Source organism: Fukomys damarensis, unplaced genomic scaffold, assembly GCF_012274545.1.
Source record: "Fukomys damarensis isolate Sample0158 unplaced genomic scaffold, DMR_v1.0_HiC HiC_scaffold_29, whole genome shotgun sequence".
NCBI lineage: Eukaryota > Metazoa > Chordata > Mammalia > Rodentia > Bathyergidae > Fukomys > Fukomys damarensis.
In genome coordinates this window covers 18205817-18228183 of record NW_022900941.1, presented here as the reverse complement: position 1 = coordinate 18228183, position 22367 = coordinate 18205817, and the positions used below count along the sequence as shown (strand labels likewise).

At 45.7% G+C, this 22367-nt stretch overlaps 1 protein-coding gene across 1 annotated transcript in view; it reads left to right on the top strand.

The window, feature by feature from the left end:
* Lct (lactase) overlaps nucleotides 1-22367 on the top strand; it is a 44901-nt gene that overhangs the window by 5045 nt on the left and 17489 nt on the right. Inside the window, 11 exon segments of the mRNA XM_019204844.2 lie at nucleotides 3881-3960; nucleotides 6625-6708; nucleotides 10663-10769; nucleotides 12722-12796; nucleotides 16018-16103; nucleotides 16106-16161; nucleotides 16163-16520; nucleotides 16523-16649; nucleotides 16651-16690; nucleotides 20111-20543; nucleotides 20546-20737. Of these exon segments, the coding sequence (XP_019060389.2) occupies nucleotides 3881-3960; nucleotides 6625-6708; nucleotides 10663-10769; nucleotides 12722-12796; nucleotides 16018-16103; nucleotides 16106-16161; nucleotides 16163-16520; nucleotides 16523-16649; nucleotides 16651-16690; nucleotides 20111-20543; nucleotides 20546-20737 (1638 nt within the window).

Here is a 22367-nt window from a genome sequence, read left to right as displayed (position 1 = left end):
TCATGTCTAGAGTATTGCTAGCAAACGAAGAGATTCAAACCACTGCTTTCTAGTTCTCTGAGACAGAAGCGGGACCAGAAAGTGGGTTGGCCCCAAAATAAAAATTTTCAAAAGGGTTGGGGATGTAGCTCAGTATGAAGGTCCTGGGTTCAATTTCCAGTACTGCCCCCCAAATCAATAGGCACAACTTCATTAATCTTTGAGGACGTGGTAAACCACAAGAAGGGACTAGAAGCATAGCTCAGTGGTTTACTGACCCCTTACTTTGATCCCTGGAAGTGTAAAACTGAATAACACACACATTATCACATCATACCTATTAAGACACCTGTTATCAAAACATTTTATATACACAAAGTAAATGCTGGTGAGGTTATGAAGAACTTGGCAATGCTTGTACACTGCTGTGTACTTGGAGCAGCTACTACAGACAACTGTATGGCAATTTCTGAAACATCTCCACCTAGAATTACCCCTCGTCCCAGCAATTCTATGTGTAGCTATATGCCCAAATGAAATGAAAACTGGTTCTTGAACAAATATTTGTAGAATAATATTCATAGCGTTATTCATAAAGTAGAATGTATTCAAAAGGTTTAAACAACCTAAATGTCCATCTACAAGTGAGTGAATAAAATGTGGTAGGTATATGCAATGAAATATATTCAGCCTTAAGGAAGGAAATTCTAACACATAACTTAGATGGACTTCAAAGCTATTGTACTAAGTGAAGAAAGGCAGACACAGAAGGACAAACTCTGTGTGTGTCCACTTCTACAGGGCACCCAGAATAGCCAGATTCATGGAAATAGACGGACGCAGTGGTGCCCAGTTGTGATCCCAGCTATTCAGGAGGGTTATGAGTTCGAAACCGGCGTGGGCGATTTAGCTATACTGTAAAAATTAAAAGGGCTAGGGACATAGCTCAGTAGCACAGCACTTGCCTGGCCTGTGTTTGTGTGAGGCCCTGTGTTCCATTTCCAGTTCTGTAGATACAAACAAAACACAATGTGCAGACAGTGCCACTCAATTGTACGCTTAAAATGTTTAAAATGGTTTTGTTATGTGTACTTGCCACAACTTTTAGCAGTGCAAAAACATTCTTTTGTAATCTATGTATTACTGTAAAACTCTCATTGCTTTGTTGGGTGTGCTGCCACTGGGGAGGATCCAAAAGAAGAGATGATTCCTAGCAGAGTTGGAGGGATGGGAGAAGAGCATAGGTCCATCTGACAGGAAGAGCAGAACCGCGCAGAGCACCTCGCTTTGCCTTGCACAGCGACACACCCCAGGGTAACACCGAGTGACCCCCACCCCGGCATTGGTGGCTCGGAGGACAGATACTGGCAGTTTAGCATTGGCCAGATTATGTTTATGGACACATTCAGGGCTCAGGGGAAGGCAGCTGTTTTTTGTTGGTGGCTGCAGTGGTTTTCAAAGAAACAACTTACCTTTGTGGTGAAAACAGAAGTGAGACTAGCTTTGCCTCAGTGAGGCCCAAAATATTTAATGATGCCTTGAAATCATTGGAAATGAGATTCCACAGTGTGGTGCAATTATTTTCTACCAGGCTGAATGCAATCAAATCTCAACTTGCTTTTTGAGTTCTAGAGACATGAACACCTATCTTTAACCATATCCAGCAAAAATTGCAAGAAAAATTATCTTACGTCAGAGCAGTTACCCCTTTCCAATCCCAAGGAAAACATGAACTACAAGTTTAGAGGGAATTATGCCTGAGGGAGTTTTCTTAACTTACTGCCTTTTTCAGTATTAAGGGGCTATTTCATAAAGTTACATTTCACGCAATGATTTTTTTTCTTTTTTTAAATTTTTCTTTCTTATTTTTTTTTGGTTCCAGAGATCAAACTCAGGCCCTGTGGTTGCAAGGCAGGCAGCAGAACCACTGAGCCAAATCCCAGGCCCCATTCAATGATTTTTAAATGTTTGCATTATTTTTCTCAGACATTTTCCTGCAGATTACTGCGTTTATATTCAATCTTATCATTATCTATTTCAGATTTATATTGATCAGTTCCAGGGAAATCATAGAAATTTTAAATCTATAAATCTCTAATCTTTGCCCCTCTTTTGATGATATTGTGATATATAAAAATAGTTATAATTGCTTATTATAACTGTCTTTTCAAATAAATTTTAATATGTAAAAAAAGTTTAGAGAGAAAATCTAGTTTTAAATAATCTGCATTTTTGCATTATTTTAGGAAGTATAGTTTATGATTGTATCAAGTTACAGGTCAGGAAACATGTTTGTAGACTATTTTGTATGATATGAGAATTTTTGTAACTTCAGAGGATTGGTTCATCCTGTAAAATCAAATAGAAACTGTTTATGTGTTAACTGTGCATAAGGATTATTTATACTGTACTTGTGCTTCATTTTATTGATTCATAGATAATAACAAATTGTACAGGCTGAGAACACATAATTCTGTACATGCTGATGTGATGAGAGGTTGGAGTGTGGAAATAGGTGAAAGGTGGACTAATCCATCAGGCCAGTTTTTGAGTGTCTAGAAAACAGATTATCTTATCAGAATGAGGACTAAATATCACTGTGATTGATATTCCCTACCCAGAGGTTTTCAAAATTCCACTATACTTACGTTGTAATTGGTAGTAGTGGTTAATGGTGGTTTTATTAGCTGAAGATATTTTCCTCCAGTAGAGTTTATTTTTTTGGGTTTTTTTGTTTTGTTTGTTTGTTTGTTGGAGACAGGATCTCACTATGTAGTTGAGACTGACCTGGAACTCACTATGTAGCCCATATGTAGCTGGTATTGAACTCACAGTGATACTCTTGCCTCAGCCTCCCGAGTGCTGGGACCTCCTCTAGAGTTTAAATGGGAAAAAAAAGTCAGTCATATAATCTTCCAGTTTATGTCTTAAACTCTGCTTTTACTCAATTTAAAAAAAAATTTTTTTGGGTTTAATGTTTCCAAATCACAGTTCTGAATACCTCTATGCACCCAGTCCTAAACTTGATATGTGGAGGGATTAAAGAACTGGTCTTTTGTTTTGTTTTGTTTTGATTTGATTTTGGTTTTTTGAGACAGGCTCCTGTTATGTAGTTCAAGCTGACTTTGACTCACAGTGATCCTCCTGCCTCAGCCTCCCACATTGTAGGATTATAGGCGTGTACCACCATAACCATTTAAGAAATGTTGTAAGTCTTGTTTCTTATGGAACATACAATCTTATATAGGATGAAGATTCACGTGCATCAAAAAGTTAGAAACAAAAACTGAGGAATTTCAACTCTGCGGCACCGTTTCTCAAATTCTGTGTCCTGAGGATCACTGCCGCAGAATCACCTCAGCCCAGCCTAATCTGAATCCACATCAAATGGCAGGGCCTGTAAATTGGCATTCTTTAAACCATCTTGGTAGGTGATTTTGATGAACATAAAAGGTTGAGAACCATTATTATGCTGCCTAATGTCAAAGCAAAACAAGCTGCACATGTTATCATTTCCTTTGTTTGCCCTCTACTGATGTTTGTACAGCGAATAAGGATGAAATAATAGCAGCTTCCTGAGAGTGCCGTTCCCGTGACAGGGTTTAGGAAGTTCTTTCCTTTTTATGTTGCAGGTGCCAGGGCAGGGTAATTGTTTTTATTCTAAAAGATTTTTCTAAGTGCTTTGCATGTCATAATCCTGATTCATACTTTTTTTAAAAGACACCTTGTTTTCTAAAATCTTTCAGCTAAGCCCTATGAGTGATTTCTTCAGAACTCCTTTTTAAAGTTGGTAACCTTGTAACAGAAAGGTCAATAGGAAATGAGCACCCCAGCTGTGGTTTCCGTGGTCAGCGCCTGCTGCCCTCAGTCACCTGCTGTTTGTCCCTCTGGTTGGTTTCAGGTGGAAAGCTCTCCGTGGTCCTCCCTTCTAAAGACCTCTTGGAGGCCCTGCTGCAACCATCTGTGTCTGCACTTGCCAAGGTGACCACAGTGCAAAGACATAGCATCATCTGAGGAAAGTTGTGGCTTTAATCATTAAAAACAAGTAAAATTGAGCCAGGTGTGGTGGTGCACTCCTGTAATCCCAGCACTTGGGAGGCTGAGGCAGGATGATCACTGAGTTCAAGACCAGCCTGGGCTACATAGTGAGTTCCAGGTCAGTCTCAACTACATAGTGAGACTCTGTCTCAAAAAAACAAACAAACAAAAAAAGTGAAATTTTTGCCTGCTGATCTGACACTTTTATAAATGCCTCTTGTGAGTGGTATGCAGTCTAAATTCAAAAGTACTTTAAAAGCAACGCTTTATTTATTGTAGCACAAGCTCTTGCCCAATCAAGTATTAGCTTGCCTACACGAAGCCAAATACTTCTGCTTGCTCTGATTTTTTTTAATGAGTCCAAAATAGTTTATTATAAAAGAAATCAGTTTATATTAAAACAGATACTTTAAGGGGGGCTTTAAAATGTGCTAAATCACCTTCATACTCTTCTATTGCCTTTGTAACTTAACTATGATTTTTAAAAGAAAAATGAAAACATCTGAGCAGTAAACAGCTTTTCCCTCTTTGGGCTGCTAGACAATGTGGGGGAAGCCTTCAGAAAAAACAGCTGATCTGTGTGATTCTGTGGCTTTGGCACCCACACTGCTCACGGTATGTATACTTTCACGGGCCACACACGTCAGGGTTCAGTTTTCAGATTCACCTGTTCAAGGACTTAAAACCCAGACAGGATAAGATTCTGAATAAGCAACTATCAGTCTGACTATATGGCCAGAGTGCCATCTAAATTAATTTACAAAGGGTAATAACTGCGATCGGTTAAAAATTCAGGAGATCAAAGTGCTGATTTAAAAAATGCTTATCCAGCAACAGTCTTTGAACTGATCCTTCTGCTCCATACACACTGCAGTGTTTCAGAGCAATCATCCACAAGCACACTTGCGATAGATTCCCTGCTGAAAACCACATTCCCCTGATTGGTGTACATTCCTGGGGCTTTGCAGTGTGCATTTGTGCTGTATATGTCTATTTGTCATGTACCTGGCCTCACTTCTCCTTTACCTAGTACATATCCTGTGCTCCCTTTCTACTGTCTTGAACAATGCATGACATTTATTTGCTCTCCTTCCTGTACTCCTTCCTCAAATCTTTTCCCAGTACAGTTCTACCTCTAGTTACTAACCCTGTGAATGTTCCGTCCCCTGGGAGACCTGACACTCCTTGCTGAGTCTGATGAACTCTTTCCCCAGTTGGAACCCTGAGCTATTTGTTTAGATCACCAGCTCCCAAGGTTTGTTCTGTAGCAGAATCACTTGGAGGGCTAGTAAAGAACACAGGCAACAAGGGTCGGTGTGCAGGGACAGGCCTGGGCCCTTTGAAGATGTCCCAAGTTTCCTGAGAGACTGTCCTCACTAAGATTTGAGTGTCTGGTGAGGACTCTTCTCAGAAAATTTAATTTTCTATCTTTTTTAATGTGATTGGTGCATTTATTAACCCTTCTTATTAAATGTTAAACTTCTGTGGATCTTATTTATATTTAAATGTAACTCCTGTCCCATGTTCCCAACACAATGACTTTTCAAAGTCAGAAATCAATTGCTCTGTGTTGTATGTAACTAAAAAACAGAGCAGAACTGAGGGGATGGATAGGGAAAGTTCAGGCGGTGTTTTCCAGCATGGAGTAAGCACTGATGTAAATTGAGTGGGAAAGCAGTGGGAGTCAGTAGTGAATCAGTTATGAGAGTTCTCACCTGAAGCCAGTATCCACCGTGCCTGTCTAAGGAAATAGGGCAGTGACGGTGAGCCTTTTAGAGCTCTCAGTGACAACACACAGTCCACTGATGGGCGCACGCCGTAGATCTGCGACTACAGATAGATGACCTGTGAGGGCAAGGAGGTAAACGACATCTAATCACAACAGGGGTAGAAATGGGGCCGCCAGCCAGGCTTGCTCAGGGAAGCAGGACGTGAATCACAATGGGGTTGCTGTGATCTTAGGCTCCCTGGAGCTCTTTAAGCACACGCAGGCCAGGGACAGGGCGGAGTGAAGAGTCATTAATCAGCGTGAATATGAAAGTGTCAAGGCTGGGACCATGAAGGTTGTGCTTCCGGCTGGTAGAGCGGGTCCAGCTAGAGTTAACTGAGGTGGACTTCAAACTGGCCTGAAATTAAAACCCCAAAGCCACTCTGGTTTATAGAGATCATGAAGTCCATGCTGCCTGGAAACAGCTGTGGACTCCAGCTCCCTCCCTTACTGCTTATCGAATGATGGAACCCACCATTTCTGGGGGACTTATTCACTCATTTGTTTAATCATACGCACTTGTTCCGTCCTTTCTGCGTGCCAAGATGTAGGCCAAGCAGATAAAATTCAGTGGTGGCGAACCTGTGGCACACATGCTATAGCTGGCTGTTGGTTATTACCGAAAGCTCCAAAAGGTTCGCCATCACTGACACAGATGATATATTTCCAATAATACTCAGGAAAACCTACAGGCACACACATCCCCAGCATTTTCCAGTGCACCTTTCCTTGGTAATGTCCCGCTTTGGAGTATTTAGTAATAAGAAACCAAAAACAGTTTGAACAGGTCTTTGTCTCGAAATGCTTATGTTCTAATGACTCTATTTACTTACTTCTAGGATTCAGTTGATTTCCTCTCTCTTGATTTGTCTTATGAATGCCAAAGTGAGGCAAGTCTACCAGAGAAGCTGAATAAATTGCAGGTAACCAGAGCCCTTTTCCACATTAGTGATCTGTGGTGAATGATCCTGGGAGCATATTAGACATTTAATACTTTGGCTAATGTGTGAACTGAACTTCCACCAACAGGCAGAACCTGCCAAGTTGCCTCTGGGGAGATTTCCATTGAAAGCATCCCTAGAAGGCATTAGGATGTTAGACCCAGCCTTTCCTAGAAAAGGTAACAGGAGTTAATTTGTTAAGATAAATATTCACATGGATCCTGTGCTGCCTCATGTAGAAAAGTACTGAAAAAAACTACTTTAAAAACATAGTTCTTAAATGAAAAAAAAAGACAGTTCACTGATGCTAGTTGCAGTATTAGTTCATTTTACATCACTACAATAAAAGAGCAGAGGCAGGCTATCTATACAGAAAAGAGAGTTATTTAGCTCACGGTACTGGAGGCTGCAGGGCATGGTGCTGCCACTGACTCAGCCCTGGCTCAGCCTCTCGGCTGCCTCACATCGTGGTGAGAGCATGTGTGTTAGGACGATGTCGCTGCGTAAAACAGGGAGCCAGAGGGCCTGAGGCCACACAGCCTCTTCTGAGGGCCGACTGAGCCGTGACCTCCTGCCATGCCCCACCTCCTTGTGAGAGCACTGCAGGGACCGAGCCTCCTGCCCACACGTGAACCTTTGGCAGGGGACACACACCATGTCCAAGCCACGGCAGTTGCACGACAAAGTAAAACTGCTTAATGCACTTAGCCAGGGTCAGCTGTTAGTGGGCACTGAATGTGGGATCTGAGCCAGGGCTTTATCATTCTAAGATGCTACTCTGCGTATCCAAAACAAAAATAAGTCTGCGGGGGCTGGGGATTTAGCTCAGTGGTTCCACCGCCCGCCTCGCAAGCACAAGGTCTCAAGTTCGATCCCCGGTACCAAATAATAAATAAATAAATAATCTGAGGTGTTGCAATTGTTATAACGAAGACTGTATTTTTTTTTTCCTTGTTTCTGTTTTGCAGTACAGGGAATTGAACCCTGGGCCTCACAGATGAAAGTGCTCTACCATTGAGCTACAACCCACAATTGCCTTCTTAAAAATCATGTATCATTTTAATTGACTTTGTTTTTTGTGTGTGGAGGGGGTTCGGCACTGGGCCTTGAACCCAGGGCCTTCACACTTAGCTACATCCGCATCCCTTTTTTATTTTTCATTTTGAGACGGAGCCTCACTAAATTGCCTGTGCTGAGTTTGAATTTACGATCCTCCTACCATGGCTTCTCAGGCTGCTGGGATTAAATGAACTAAATCACATGCCTCTGAGCCGCGGGCAACAGGAGCAGTGGAAACTGTGTTTCAAGATGTGGCTTACAGAGCTTCTCTTTTTATGTCACAACCTCTGTACGAGGGCCTATTCCTTCCAGTGTCTGGGTAACAATGACACCTCAGTCCATAGCTGGCCTGCCAAATACTGTAATAAATTCTTTGTGGACACACTTAGCAGCCATTGTTTATATCTTGCAACAGTTCCTTTTTCATTTCCAGAGATGAAATGAATGGAATGAAATGGTGGGAAATTCCAGAGGTTACACGTGACAGCTCAAGTGCAGCCTCAAAGATTCAGAATGGAGCCAGGCATCCTGGTGCACACTTGTAATTCCAGCACTGTAGGAGGCTGAGGCAGGAGAATTACAAAGTTGAGTATCGATTAGGCAATTTAGTGACTTGGTAAGACCCTCTCTCTAAATAAAGAAGCAAAAAGGGGCTGGGATGTAGTTCACTGAGAAGGCCCTGGGTTCAATTCCCAGTACTGAAAAAAAAAAATCAAACCGGGCATGATGATGCACACCTATAATCCAAGCACTCAGGAGGCTGAGGCAGGAGAATTGTTGTAAATTCAAGGCCAACCTGAACTACATAGTGAAACCCTGTCTCAAAAAATCAAAACACAAGCCAGGGATTTAGCTCAGTGGTGCCACTGCCTGCCTTGCAAGCCCAAGGTCCTGAGTTCGATCCCCAGTACAAAAACAAAACAAAACAAAAGGGCCAGGGATTTAGCTCAGTGGTGCCACCACCTGCCTCTCAAGCACAAGGTTCTCAGTTAGATCCCCAAAGGGGAGTGGGTGGGAGCACAGCTCAGAGTAGAGCACATGCTTTGTACGCGTGAGGCCCTGGGCACAGCTCCCCCCACTGAACAACAGAAAGATTCAGAATGACAAGGACAGTGACTGAGCCACAGAAAAGTCTTTCCTCGGGCATCATAGATGCCTGGTTGCAATTCCAATACACAATTACGCTGCCGGGACAGGAAGGAGAGTTCTCACTGAGAAGGGGCAGGCACTCCGCTTTCCTCCACGCTCACCAGAGCACCTGCAAGTCACGCGCCTCGGGCCTCAGCGGCAGCTCATCAGTGGCACACAGGTGTCTCGGGTACATCCTCAGGCCAGCGCCTTGATAAACAGCCGCAGCACAGCCCACTTCCGGCTGCGGCAGGAGGCCTGCGAGGAGCGCCTGTGCGTCTCTGAGAAAAGGGCCTGTTTATCCAGGCCCTCCGCTCAGCAGCAGGCAGGACGGACCCTCAGAGGCTCCTCTTGCGTACCGGTCTTGGAAAAGTTCAGCTCTAGCCCTGCGTGTGGATCTTTCAGGAGGGAAGAATACCATTCTGTGAGCAGGCCACGCCAGTCCTTTATCTCTCCTGCAAAGTGACCCCAGCCCAGGGAAAGGAAGAAGGCTGTGTAGAGTCACAACTCCACTAAGCCACTGGTGATGGGCAGCTCACTTGGCTTCTTGGAGCCTTCAGTGTCTCATCTGCAAAGAGGGAACATTTCTCACAGGCAGAGGTGAGAAAGTATTATAAAGGTACCTGATCTTTCGTAAGTAGTTGCTACTAGTATCTCTTGGTAGCCTTTAAGTGTTCAAAGGAGGAAAAAGTATGGGAAAAATGATGAAACCTTCAACTTCCCAAAAGAGGTTATTTAAAATGAAGTCACACATGTCAGCCTGTAGGTACTTCCCTTGATATGGGAGGGCCTGGGGGGGGATGGGAAAGCAATTACACCTGCTCCAGTTTTAATGCTGACAGGATGGAGGGAAGAAGGGGACATAAAGAGAATTAAAATGTGTTATGGCCAAGTGTGGTGGCACACGCCTGTAATCCCAGCACTCGGGAGGCTGAGGCAGGAGGATCGCTGTGAGTTCGAGACCAGCCTAGGCTACATAGTGAGTTCCAGGTCAGTCTCAATTACATAGTGAGACACTGTCTCACAAAAAAAAAAAAAAAAAAAAAAAAAAGATGCGTTATGTACATGTACCAACTCCCCAGGATGAATGTAATCATTATGTACTGTAAACAAGTGCTAATAAAAATAAAATTTTAAAAAAGGTGACAGCTCTTTGGCTTTTTGCCATGGAAAATTTCAAACGTATCTAAAGGTAAGGAGAAAAGTCTAGAGAACCCCTTGAAGCCGTCACCCATTTCAAGTACTATTGTTTCACTTGCATTACTCTTTTCCCTTTTACTCTGGATTATTTTGAAGCACAGCCCAGGCATTTAAAAGTACGGTGATGGTGGAATCTTGATAAGCTGCTTTTGTTTGTTTGGTTTTTTTCCTGGTACTGGGGATTGAACTTGGGTCCTTGCACTTGCAAAGCAGGCACCCGAACCACTGAGCTAAATCCCTGGCCCTTGATAAGTTTCTTGAGTAATGCAGACTCCAAATATGAGCAGACAAACATGTTCCTGACAGTGCTGGTGCTAAAAGGTTCCTTGTGAGGCTGAAATGGTAACACTTTGGTTGGGGTGGGACGGCGGCCCGTGGTACTGAGAAGAGCAGATCTTTCCGCTTCAGAGTCTAGAGCCAGCCTAATCTGAGATGGCTGCAGGTCGTTTCCAATGCTGGAGCATTGTACCTTCTCACTTTGAAATAGATGTTATCAAAAGATACTTCCTAGGTGGCATCACTTCACTTGTTGGTCTGTATCTTTTTCAGAGCATTGAGCCAAAAGTAAAAGTTTTCACTTTCACTCTAAAACTTCAAGATTGTCCCTCTACCAAGAAGGACCCTGCCAGGACGCTTGTTGGCCTTTTTGAAGGTGAGTGGCCCATGACTAGCGGGGTTTTGAGTGACATCTGGTGTCCTGGCTTGGTGGGTAGCAGACTGGAAAGCCTGGGTTAAGTAGCAGGAGGGGAGTAGGAGGAGGCCTGAACTGAGAGCACCCCCTGGCGGACAGAGTCCCCTGCCTTTCATGGCAACCAGATCCTGCTGCCCCAAGAGACAAGGGTCTGCACAAGGATGCCTCTTACGGGAGCAAGGACTGCCCAGCCTCAGAGGTGCGCTGTCGGCGTGGAAACATCTTTTTGCCTGTCTCCTTCCATTACGAGTCCCTTCATCTCTGCCCCATTCTGCAGGGTTGCCTCGTGCCTCTCCAGCCTTGAGAGGCTTATGCTTGCCCTGATTCCCCTTGTTCTGTGTCCCTATTACAAGTTGCACGTGGGCTTGATGGGCACATGAGATGCTAAAAACCCTCAAATGCAGGATCTGCAGCTCGGGGACCATTTTTTCAGCATCTGGTTCAAATTCTTTTTTTTTTTTTTTTTTTTTTTTTTAAAAAACGGGTCCTTGTGGAGCTAAATCCCCAGCCCTCACATTCTTGACAGTGAATCTGATTGACCATAAATCAAGAAGCGGGCTGGGGATTTACTTCAGTGGTTCAACTGCCTGCTTTGCAAGTGCAAGGACCCAAGTTTGATTCCCCAGTACAAAAAAAAAAAAAAAGCCAGGCATGGTGGTGCATGCCTGTAATCCCGGCACTCGGGAGGCTGAGGCAGGAGGATCTCTGTGAGTTTGAGACCAGCCTGGGCTCTATAGTGAGTTCCAGGTCAGTCTCAACTACATAGTGAGATCCTGTCTCAATTAATAAATAAATGAAGAAGCTGCTCCCAGGCTAATTGAACTGGGGAGAGGTGGGGGCTTTTTTTACCACACGATACCGCTGGAGACTACAGGAAGGGGTGTGGGCCGGTGCTGGAGTGTCCCAATACTACGTCTCATCACCTTTATCCACAGGCCAGTGTATGGCAAAATTGGTTCCCTTTCCACCACCTGCAGCCTTCCCGGCACTGTGGTGGTTCCACAGCCTCCTGCAGCTGGTCCATAGACTCATTAATACCTCCCCCTAACTCAGCTTTGATAATGAACTCTGTCCGCAAGTGCTACCTTCTTCTAAGTGGTTAAAATAGTAACTTTTACGTTAGTGTATATTTAAACCACAATTTTTTTCAGTACTGAACCCAGGGCCTCTCACATGTGGGCAAGCACTATTACTAAGCCTTACCCCCAGCCTTTTTTTTTTTTTTTCAGTTAAGACAGGGTCTTGCTAAGTTGCCCAGGCTGTTCTTGAACTTGTGATTCTCCTGTTTGAGTCTCCTGAGTAGCTAAGATTCAAAGTGTGAGCCACCATGTCCTGCTTAAACCACCATTTAAAACAACAGCAATAAAAATTCCACTGCTAGCCAAGTATGGTGGCCCATGCCTGTTATCCCAGCAATTGGGAGGCTGCAGCGGGCGGATCGCTGTGAGTTCAAGACCAGCCTGGGCTATATGGTGAGACCTTGTCTCAAAGAAACAAACAAGCAAAAACAAACAACCCCCCAAAAACAAAATAAAAATTCCACTGCTTTCTATGATGAGTTCTCAATTGTTCCCAAGTTTTGGCCTCAGGCCAGCAGCAGAGGATAACCGTCACTTGGAGACAGAATGCGTCTCACAGATCCCCCAGACCTCCTTGATGGAGACTCGGTGGGCTCAGCAGTATGTGTCAGCAAGTCTGTAGGTGATGTGATTCACTCGGAGGTGTGAGTACCACTGTTTCAAGTCATGAGCAGGTCAGAAGCATCTGACCTCCTCCTGCCCTTAGGCTGGGGTATTTTCAGAGGCTCTTGGAATCACCGCTTGGAATTTAGGTGTTTTTTATGCATGAAGAAAACTGACTTCAGATGTGCATGTTCTTTGTTGAGTTTTATATGGAGTTAAACTACTTCTTTTGCAGCCATAAAGACCATGTACTCATCATTGGGCTTGACGTCAGTGCGTTCCTGAGCTGCTCAAGTTCCAAGAAAAGGTAGTGTCAGACTGCGTCCTGCGTCGTCAGTAACTGATGTGCAGACTGCACTGCTGTTCTTTCACCTGGGTGTCTCCAGGAATGTTGTCAATTGTCTCTTGGGCCAGCAGGTTTATTATGATCGTTCTCTCTACGAGAGAAGTCGTCCCATACTGTGTCTCAGTCTCGGCCCCACACAACCTGGCTTTCTCACCAGCTGCACATAATGGACAACTGGGATTTGAGCCCCTGCATCCTAGTTTAAGATCTCAGTGGAAGAGAGGTCCAGAAAATCTGGCCACTGCCCTGAGATTTCATGGTGAGTTCTTCCCCGGTTTCGTCAGTGTGAAATGCCTTCCCCACGTGAGACAGGAAAGGCAGCCTTCACGGGGACCTAACAACAGAGGCTTTAGTTACTGATGAAGCTGCGAGTAACTTCTTATCAATGACTGAAGTACCAAGGTCTGTGAGGGCTGGGCTAGGGATTTAGCTCAGGGGTGCCGCTGCCTGGCTCCCGAGTGCAAGGTCCTGAGTTTGATTTCCGATACCAAGAAAAAGCAATGAGAGCGGACTGGAGGTCGTCTCCATCATCACACCGGATCTCGGGGCGGCCCCAGAAGCGGGGAAAGATGGTGTGGACACTTCGTGTCCCCAGAGCCTCAGGGTGTTTCATGGTGAACTTTGCACGCCGTGCCTTAAGGAAGGACGGGCTGGAGACCGTCGTTCAGCTTCCAGATGCTCAGCGAGCGCTTTGTTCGCCTCCGACATTTGAGGCACCTCTCCTCTTCCATCACTCGGCTGTCCTGAGCCACAACCCTCCTGTTGTTCATGCCCCCAGCTTGTTTCAAATCGGCAGTTCAAACCGGTGAACCCCAGCGGCCGCAGGGTGTCGGGCCCTGTGCAGGGAGGGTAGTCCGTGCCCCGAGCAGACCGGTCGGAGCAGCTCTCTGACCACACTTGGAGTCGGACAAGGCGTGCTGGGCTGTGACTCGGGAAAGCAAACACAGTGAACAGTAACATGGGTTCCCTGTGGGTCAGTACCGAAACACCAGTGGCACCGTCTCCGATGTTCTCTCCCCGGCACTCTGACCCTGTGGTTCTTCCCCTGAAGCCCGGATCCAACAGTGGCTTCAACAGGGCCCTGGCTCAGTGGAGGCGGATGGAGAACCTGCCCGTGCAGGGGGAGGCGGAGATGGGCTCGGTTCGTCCCGAGAATTTCAGACCTCGAAGGTGAATCGGGCCCTCGAGTGGTTCTCACCAGCGTGTGGCACTGCATCCCAGAAGAGGGAAAGAGGGGCACTGTCTGGGTGCTGAGGAGAGGCGGAGGCTAGGGTTTCTCGTCCTATTAAATCTCCCTTCAAGTGAATCCCAGACTCCCCGCTCTAAGACCCATTTCTGCCAGGAGTTCGTTCCCCAGACCTTTTTCCTCCAAGGCAGGAAGATGGAGGCAGGATCAGAGATGGCTGAGAGTGAGGTTATGATCTGCTGGTATTGATGGGCACAGGCACGCAAGGAGGCTGAACCCTTGGGCTCCAAAGTATGTGAGCACTTAAATAATTCACAGCCCCTCCCCACTGTTCGAGCAAACCCAGGAAGATGACGCTACATAAAGCAGGAGCATAGGCAGAAGGGCCCTCCTGTGGGGCTACTTGGAGGGAGGCCCTTCCTCAGCGGCCCGTCACTGTCGGTTCTGTGCTTTGGGCCTACCTGCTGCGCCCTTGTGCTCCACCTCCGCCCGCTGCGCCCTGTTTAATTCTCCAGCCCAACACGCCACCTCTGCCAGCACTTCCTCAGGGCTGCCCTCCGCTGGGTGCCCTTTGCTGTGTGCTGCGGTGCCGCACGATCCACCCTTTGAGGCACAGTTCATTGTGAAATCAATTAGAATGATGATAACCAAAATTAAGGGGATTTAAAAAAAAAGGAATGGGAAAGAGGAGAAAAAACTAGAGTAAAATAGAAGATGGAAGCCAGGCATGGTGGTACATGTGTGTAATCCCAGCTCTTGGGAGGCTGAGGCAGGAAGATTGCAAGGGGTCCTGACTAGGCAGCTTTAATGAGACCCCGCCTCAAAATAAAAAGGGCTCAGCGTGAAGGCTCCGAGTTGAATCCCTAGTACCATTAGGGGAAAAAACAATATACTGAGTACAAGGGTAGCACTTCTATGAGATGCTGTATTTCAGATGTATTAAGTGTGATGAGCGCACGTGAGCATTTCCACAGTATGCGGTGATGGATGGTTAAAAGCGTGAGTTCTGCTCCCTCTCTGGCAAGCTGCGTGGTCATCAGGAGTCCATGCTCCCTCTTGTTTCTTTGCCATCCTTTTAAGCTCTGTGCTTGTCCTGCCATACACTCGAGCTCCTGCCATTATGTCTTCAATTCGGCAACAGGAAGAGACTGCAGCCAAAGCTGCTGTTTAGTTGGTACACAGCAGTAGCTCCGTTATTAGAATATTCCTGTACCTGCTCGTAAACAGCTACTGGACCCTGAGGCCCAGAAGTTACTCATCGAAATCAATTTCATTCCCATAGGGTGAGGATGTAGAACCTATCTCCTAAGTTAGTTGTGAAAGTTAAATGAGATAATGTACCTATATTATTCCTGTGGCCAGCACAAAATCTAGGCTCAGTAAATCGAAATAATTATTAGCTATGTTCTAAAAACAGTAAATTATAAGAATAAAGTACCGAACCAGAAATGAAGTCTGTACTCGTGGGGTGTCTTAGCTATTTTCCCCGTCTCTGAGACACAAAACCAGGCACCCACACTTTAAAGGAGGAGGGTTCCTTTTGGGTCACCGTGTGCAGAGGTTTCGGTTCGTGATCCACTTGTTTCCAGGCAGGGTTGCAGGGCAGACAGGAAGGAAGAGGAACCCAGGCCAACGCCCCGTGGCCCTCCTGTTCTAACCAGAACCCCCCCATGGCAAGTTTGCTGTAAGCCCCCCACATCCAACCCCTCCGAAGGTCTCAGCTGTGATCCCATGAGTCTTTAGGGGTCTCGGTGTAAACCATGGTAAGAGGGATCTGGTCAGGAGAACAACGCATTGTTACTGTCCTCCTGCAAGAGTGACACGCACTCGCCCAGGAAGGGCGATTTCCCCTTTGTCGGTCATTTCTCGCCTATGACTTTGCAGAAACACTGTCGAAAACCGAGTCCACAATCTTTGCTGATTAAATACATCGGCCCTATTCATCAGAATAGGGACATTTGGGAGTCACTAATTGTTTCCCTTGGTCTCGGTCCCACAGCATGCCGTGCTCTCTGACTGATGGCCTGGCCCTTCAGAGTGACCAGCAGCAGGACCGTGACCCAGCGCGTGGGCCCTTGTCCTCACCTGTCGGAGGGTCTGGGAAGCCTTTGCTCACCTGTCCACGACAGAAGGGGATGCCTTGCCTTTCTGCAGATGTCTTCCCTGAAGGCTTCCTCTGGGGCGTCCCCACAGGAGCCTTTAATGTGGAAGGGGCCAGCATCTGGGACGTGTGGACTGAATGCCACCCGGGCCAAGCGACCCCAGAGGTGGCTAGTGACGGTGACCACAAGTCAGCGTCCCGCATGGCCCTGCTCCGTGGGCTTCAGGCTCGGGTGGACGAGTTCTCCATCTCCTGGTCCCGGGTCTTCCCTACTGGGCACAGGCGCAGCCTCAACCTCCAAGGAGTCGCTTACTACAACCAGCTGACCGATGCCCTGCGGAACTCGCACGCGGAGCCCATGGTGACGCTGTCCCGCTGGGACCTGCCTCGGGCCCTGGGGGACCTGGGCGGTGGCAGAATGAGAGCGCGGTGGATGCCTTTCTGGGCTACGCAGCCTTTTGCTTCTCTGCTTTCGGGGACTGTGTGAAGCTGTGGGAGACCTTCCAAGAGCCACGGGCGGTGAGCTATGCGTGCGCCAGGCATTTCTGACCCGGGAGTGGCCTCTTGTAAGGTATTTCCCATCCCTGTAACTCCTACGAATTGGGGGGAAAAAGAGTTTTGGCTGAAAGGAAGTCATGTGATCTGTCTCCTCAGCAAAAAGTGTTTACTTTTTGTTCTTTGGAGGAAATCGGAAGCATAAATTGTTAACCATCTTGTTTTGTCCAGACACTGTGCTGGCAACTTTAAAAATAGTTGTTACAGGCCCGGAGCAGCACTCAGGGATGAGGGAATATAGGGGCTAAGAGAGGACAAATAATGGAGTCATGATGACATCACTGTTGGGGTGCCAGTTGGAAGCAGGATCTGAGCCCGAATCTCCACAACTCCAAAAGTAAACTCCTGAAATAGGGCAACAGCTCAGTGGTAGAGCACTTGTTCAGCATGTGCAAGGCCCTGAATTCCATTCCCAGCACTGCAAAAAAGAAAACCTCCCTCATGTTACTCCGGACTCCTGGCAGCAAGAGACAGAAAACCCAACAAACTGATGTAAGCAAGGAGGGAATTTATCAGTTCAGGAAAATGAAAAGTCTAGGTTTTAGCTTGGTCAAGGTAGAGCTTGACTGGAGCACAATACTCCCCCAGACCCGGCCGGACTCCCGTCTTGTTCCCTCGTTGGCTTTGTTCTTGGGCTGTCTGGTCACCAGGTGGCAGTGGCCCAGCTTTAGTATCTCCAGACCAGCAGGAAAGAAAGCTCGCCTCTGACATTTCCAGTCAAAGTGTCCTATGTCTCCTGGGCTCTAGGTAGCCACATGCCCACCCCGGAGTCCATGCTGGGTCCCACAAGGGGCCTGGTGACTGAGCCTCGGGTCCCAGTTCTGTCCCCAAACACACTGGCTGCCGAGTGGATGGGGAAAGGACAGGAGGAGGGCTTTGCGTTTCGGGTGGCAATTGCTATCATTTCAGAAGGGTGTGCATGCTAGAGGCAAACTTTTTTCTTTTGGTACTGGGGATCAAACCCAGGATCTTGCACTTGTGAGGCTGAGCTAAATCCCTGGCCCAAGCTTTTCTCTCTTTTTTTTTTTTGTTTGTTTTTTGAGACAGGGTCTCACTATGTAGTTGACACTGCCCTGGAACTCACTATGTAGCCCAGGCTGGTCTCAACCTCACAGCGATCCTCCTGCCTCAGCCTCCCGAATGCTGGGATTACAGGCGTGTGCCACCATGTCCGGCAAGCTTTTTTCTTTGATATGGGTCGGGTCTCATTATATTGCCCACGTTGTCCTCAACCTCCAGGGCTTGAGTGATTTTTCTGTCAGCCTCCTGAGTAGCTGGCACACGAGGGACACATCACCATGCCTGGCTCTGGGAACCACATTTTAGATGGCTTAATATTGAGCTGGGGATTTAGCTCAGTGGTGCTGCACTGCCTCACAAGTGCAAGGTCCTGGGTTTCATCCCTGTACCAAAAAAAAAAAAAAGTTACACTTAGGTAGCTTAATATTTGTCTCCCTTAATTTCTCTTTTCCTTCAGAACCTACCAAAAATCCACCACTTTGCCTGGCAACTTTCTTCAGGGGGATGTGCGGCTTTCCCTGTCACGCTTTAGGTTCTGTTCTGAAATCTGTTTCCTGTGCTCTATGCCAGGTGTTAAGGAGAGATTTTTGGCCATGTCCTCAATGTAGGGGAGAAACTCTGACCTCTCCTCTGTGCCTCCAAACTGTTTCTTCTTGAGCTTTTACTGTGGCTCCTGAGAGATAAGTGTTTCTACATAGACTGATGAGTCAAATACAAAGGTCTCATCTCCAGATACCATTGCACTAAGCCTAGAGCTTCAGCATGAATTTTAGGTAAACAGTTCAGTCCAAAGCAACTGCTTTGCCTTTATGGCATTGTCATGGTGTACCTAAGTTTAGTGCTCATTTACTTGATACGCTATTACACTTTTTCATGTTATTAAACAGTCAGTGATTCTTTTTCACTGCTTTTTTTTTGCTTTTTCAGACAAGGTCTCACTGTATAGTCCAGACTGGACTTGAACTCACTATATAGCTGAGGCTGGCCTCGAATTCACAGCAATCCTCCTGCCTCAGCCTCATGAGCGCTGGAATCACAGGCGTAAGCCACCACACCTCGTTTGTTTCGAATGGCCCTTTAGTAGTTAGTTCATCAAGCACCTTGCTTTACAGGAGCTAGTTTAGAAGGGAGGAATTCCTGTCTTTTGTAAAGGAGCCCAGTTCAGTGCTAACATTAGGACATGAGAAAAGCCAGAAGTTTCACTTCCTAGGGCAGATTTTAATGAAATTCTTCAACAGTAAATGTCATCCTGCTTAGATGATAAAAAGGAAAAGAAAGTAAGATCTAGCAAGCTCCATTCTGCACTGCATGCCTTTGTTTGGTACTTAGATATGTTAATACAAATCCTCCCAGATGGGTCCATAATTACCTGTTTCTTTCAAAGTAGGGAGCTGAAATTGAGCGTGGAGGTTGTCCAAGCTCACAGGACAAATTAATGGCAGAGCCAGGATAGAAATGTATGCTTGTTACTCTCCAACCTCGCCCTCAGTATCCCTATTTTTTCATGATGCTCAACCAGAAAGCTGACAGCTTTTTTCAGCCTACAAAGTTTTCTTTCTAGATTTAAGTAGAAAGGACAAGTACCTTTAAAAACAAAGTGGCGTTTCCTTTGTGAAAATAATAATTATTTTAATTAATTGTGCATTAAAATAACACTTGACTAATTGTCCAATAAGCACTCGTTGGGTATAGAGGCAAAATAGCATTCTGGGTGATAAAACAGGCATGGAGTTGGACTGTGGATTTAAATTCTCGTTCTTCTGGTTGTAGACATGCAGAGTTATTACACCTATATGGACATTTTTCCTCATTTATAAAGTGGTAATAATAGTTGTACTCGCCAAATAAAGTTGTACGGCCTACGTGACAGAATTTTTTTGAGCAGTAAGTGCTCAATACATATTAATATAGTTTTTGAAATTGTTAATGGTGGTGTTGAATTGTTAACCTGTTGACTTCTTTTGACTCTTGTTTTTTTTTTTGTTCTAGGGGTTGAGCCCAAGCCAAAATACATTCCCAGACCTTTTTATTTTTCATAAGTCACTAAATTGCCTGGCTTGGGCTTGGACTTGCCTGCCTCAGCTTCCCAGAGTGCTGGGATGACAAGCATGCACCACCTCACCTGGTACTTGTTGATGTTGACACTGGTGTTGATGATTTTGACCACAACATTATGACTTGCTGACACCTGTATTAACATCTTGACACAGTTTTTGACTTACTGACTTATTGAATGTTGACATTGATGTTAATGTGGAATTGTTACTGACTTGTTAGTGTTGTCGTGTTGCGACTCACTGTTTTTGTCATCATGACTTGGTAATTGAGATTGGTGTTAACATTCTTGTGATTCGTTTTGGGCTTAGTGCTACCGTTGAAATTGTTGGTATTAAGCACTGTATTTTCTTCTTTATAGGTGGCTCACTTGATTCTCAGGGCTCATGCCAGAACTTGGCACCACTACAATAGTCACCATCGTGCTCAGCAGCAGGGGAGTGTGGGCATCGTGCTGAACTCGGACTAGGCAGAGCCTTTGTCTCCAGAGCAGCCCGAAGACCTCACAGCCTCTGAGCGCTTCTTGCACTTCATGCTGGGCTGGTTTGCACACCCCTACCCTCCTGCCATGAAGGCTCAGATTCAACAGCTAAACAAACAGTGCTCCAGTCTTGTGGCCCAGCTCCCAGAGTTCACGGAGGCAGAGAAGCAGCTCTTACAGGGCTCTGCTGACCTTCTGGGTCTGTCTCATTATACCTCCCGCCTCATCAGCAAGGCCCAACAGGATACCTGCCTACCTAGCTATGACAACATAGGAGGCTTCTCCCAACACGTGGACCCTGCGTGGCCTCAAACGCTTTTCCTTGGATTTGCGTGGTGCCCTGGGGTATAAGAAGGCTGTTGCGATTTGTCTCCATGGAGTACACAAAAGGTAAAGTTCCCATCTCCCTGGCTCGGAATGGCATGCCCGCGGGGGAAAGTGACAGTGGCTTTGACGACTCCTCAAGAGTGGCCTACTTCAAGCAGTACATCAGTGAGGTGCTAAAAGGTAAGACCATGGCCGTGCTGTGCCCAGGGGGTGGCACTACAGATATTCATAGTTCTGCTTAATGAAACAAGGATAATCTCCCAGGGAAATGAAGCCAAAAAGCAACCTTGGTGGGGTGTCCTTCCTGTGGGCCTCCTCTTTTGCCCAAAGGCTGGCGTTTTTATTTCAGTGTTCTTCCCTAGAATATGGCTCCTCCTCCCTCCTGCCCATCTGAGTCCTAGCCAGTCATCAAGACTTTTTTTTTTGGTTCCAAACTTGGGACCTTGCGCTTGTGAGGCCGGCGGTGGCACCACTGAGCTAAATTCCTGGCTCACCACCCCTTTTGCTGGGGATTGAACCCAGGGTCTTGCACATGCTGGGCAAGTACCTACCAATATGCTTTTCCCAAATAAGGTTAGGACTGGGGTTAGAACTACCGGAGGTTATACAAATTAAGGTAGAACTACCTGGGGTTATTGAATGTAACATTTGATATAAAATAGAGATAGCCTTGAAATTATTTTCCAAGTTTGATTTTTCTTCCTTTGTTATAAACAAAGAAAAAATTTCAATTTACCTGGATACTTTTTCATCTCACAAAAGTAAAACCCCTGTGTAAATTAAAGAACTACCTGGGGTTAGGACGTTGACATATCTTTTGTGAGGTCACCATTCAATCTGCTGCATTTCTTTTAGGCTTAATTTTACTTTTCCCCCCTCGGTATTAGTTCAATCTGGCCTTGAACTCATTATGTAGCCCACACTGGCCTCAAAATCGCCAATCCTCCTTTCTCAGACTCCCAAGTGCTGGGATTACAGGAGTGTGCTACCACACCCAGCATTTATTTTTTAAATACAGACTGTGTCCTGATGTTATTTCAACACTACTAAACGTAAACAGGGAAAAGTAAAAACAAACATTTAAGTGATTTGTGCATTCTATACAAACTAAAGCATCCTAATGCTAGAAGGTGGAAGATGTTCTATTATTCATTTTTTGCTGAGTAGGTGGTTCACATTTGTAATCCCTATTTGGGATCCTGAGGCAGGAGAACTGAAAATTTAAGACCAGCCTGGGCATCTTAGTGAGAAAATTAAGGATGCTCTTTTGGGTTGAGTTTTAAGATTTATGGCCATAGAAGAGGACTGATTTTTTTTTTTTTTTTTTTTTTTTTTTTTTTTTTTTACCAGGGATTGAACTTGGGTCCTTGTGTTTGCGAGGCCAGTACCAGAACTGAGCTAAATCCCTGGCCTGAGGCCTGATGTTTTGGGGGAGGTGTTGTACATTTTCCATTTATTCATTCTAGGGAGGAAAACGGGTTACATTTTGAAGAAAAGAAAGTAACCTCTAAAACTTTCATATCAAATGAAAACTTTATAAAAAGGAACACCAGTAACATAACTGTATAATTTTTCAGTAAAAATAATTTTATTTAAAAATACCTAATCTCAGCCAGGCACAGTGGTACATACCTGTAAGTTTAGCTACTTGGGAGACTAAGGAAAGAGGAACACACACTCCAGGCCAGCCTGGGAAACTTAGTGAGACCATGTCTCAAAGTTAAAAAGGGCTGGGCCAGGGATTTAGCTCAGTGGTTCCACCGCCTGCCTCACAAGCACAAGGACCCGAGTTCGATCCCTGGGACCAAAA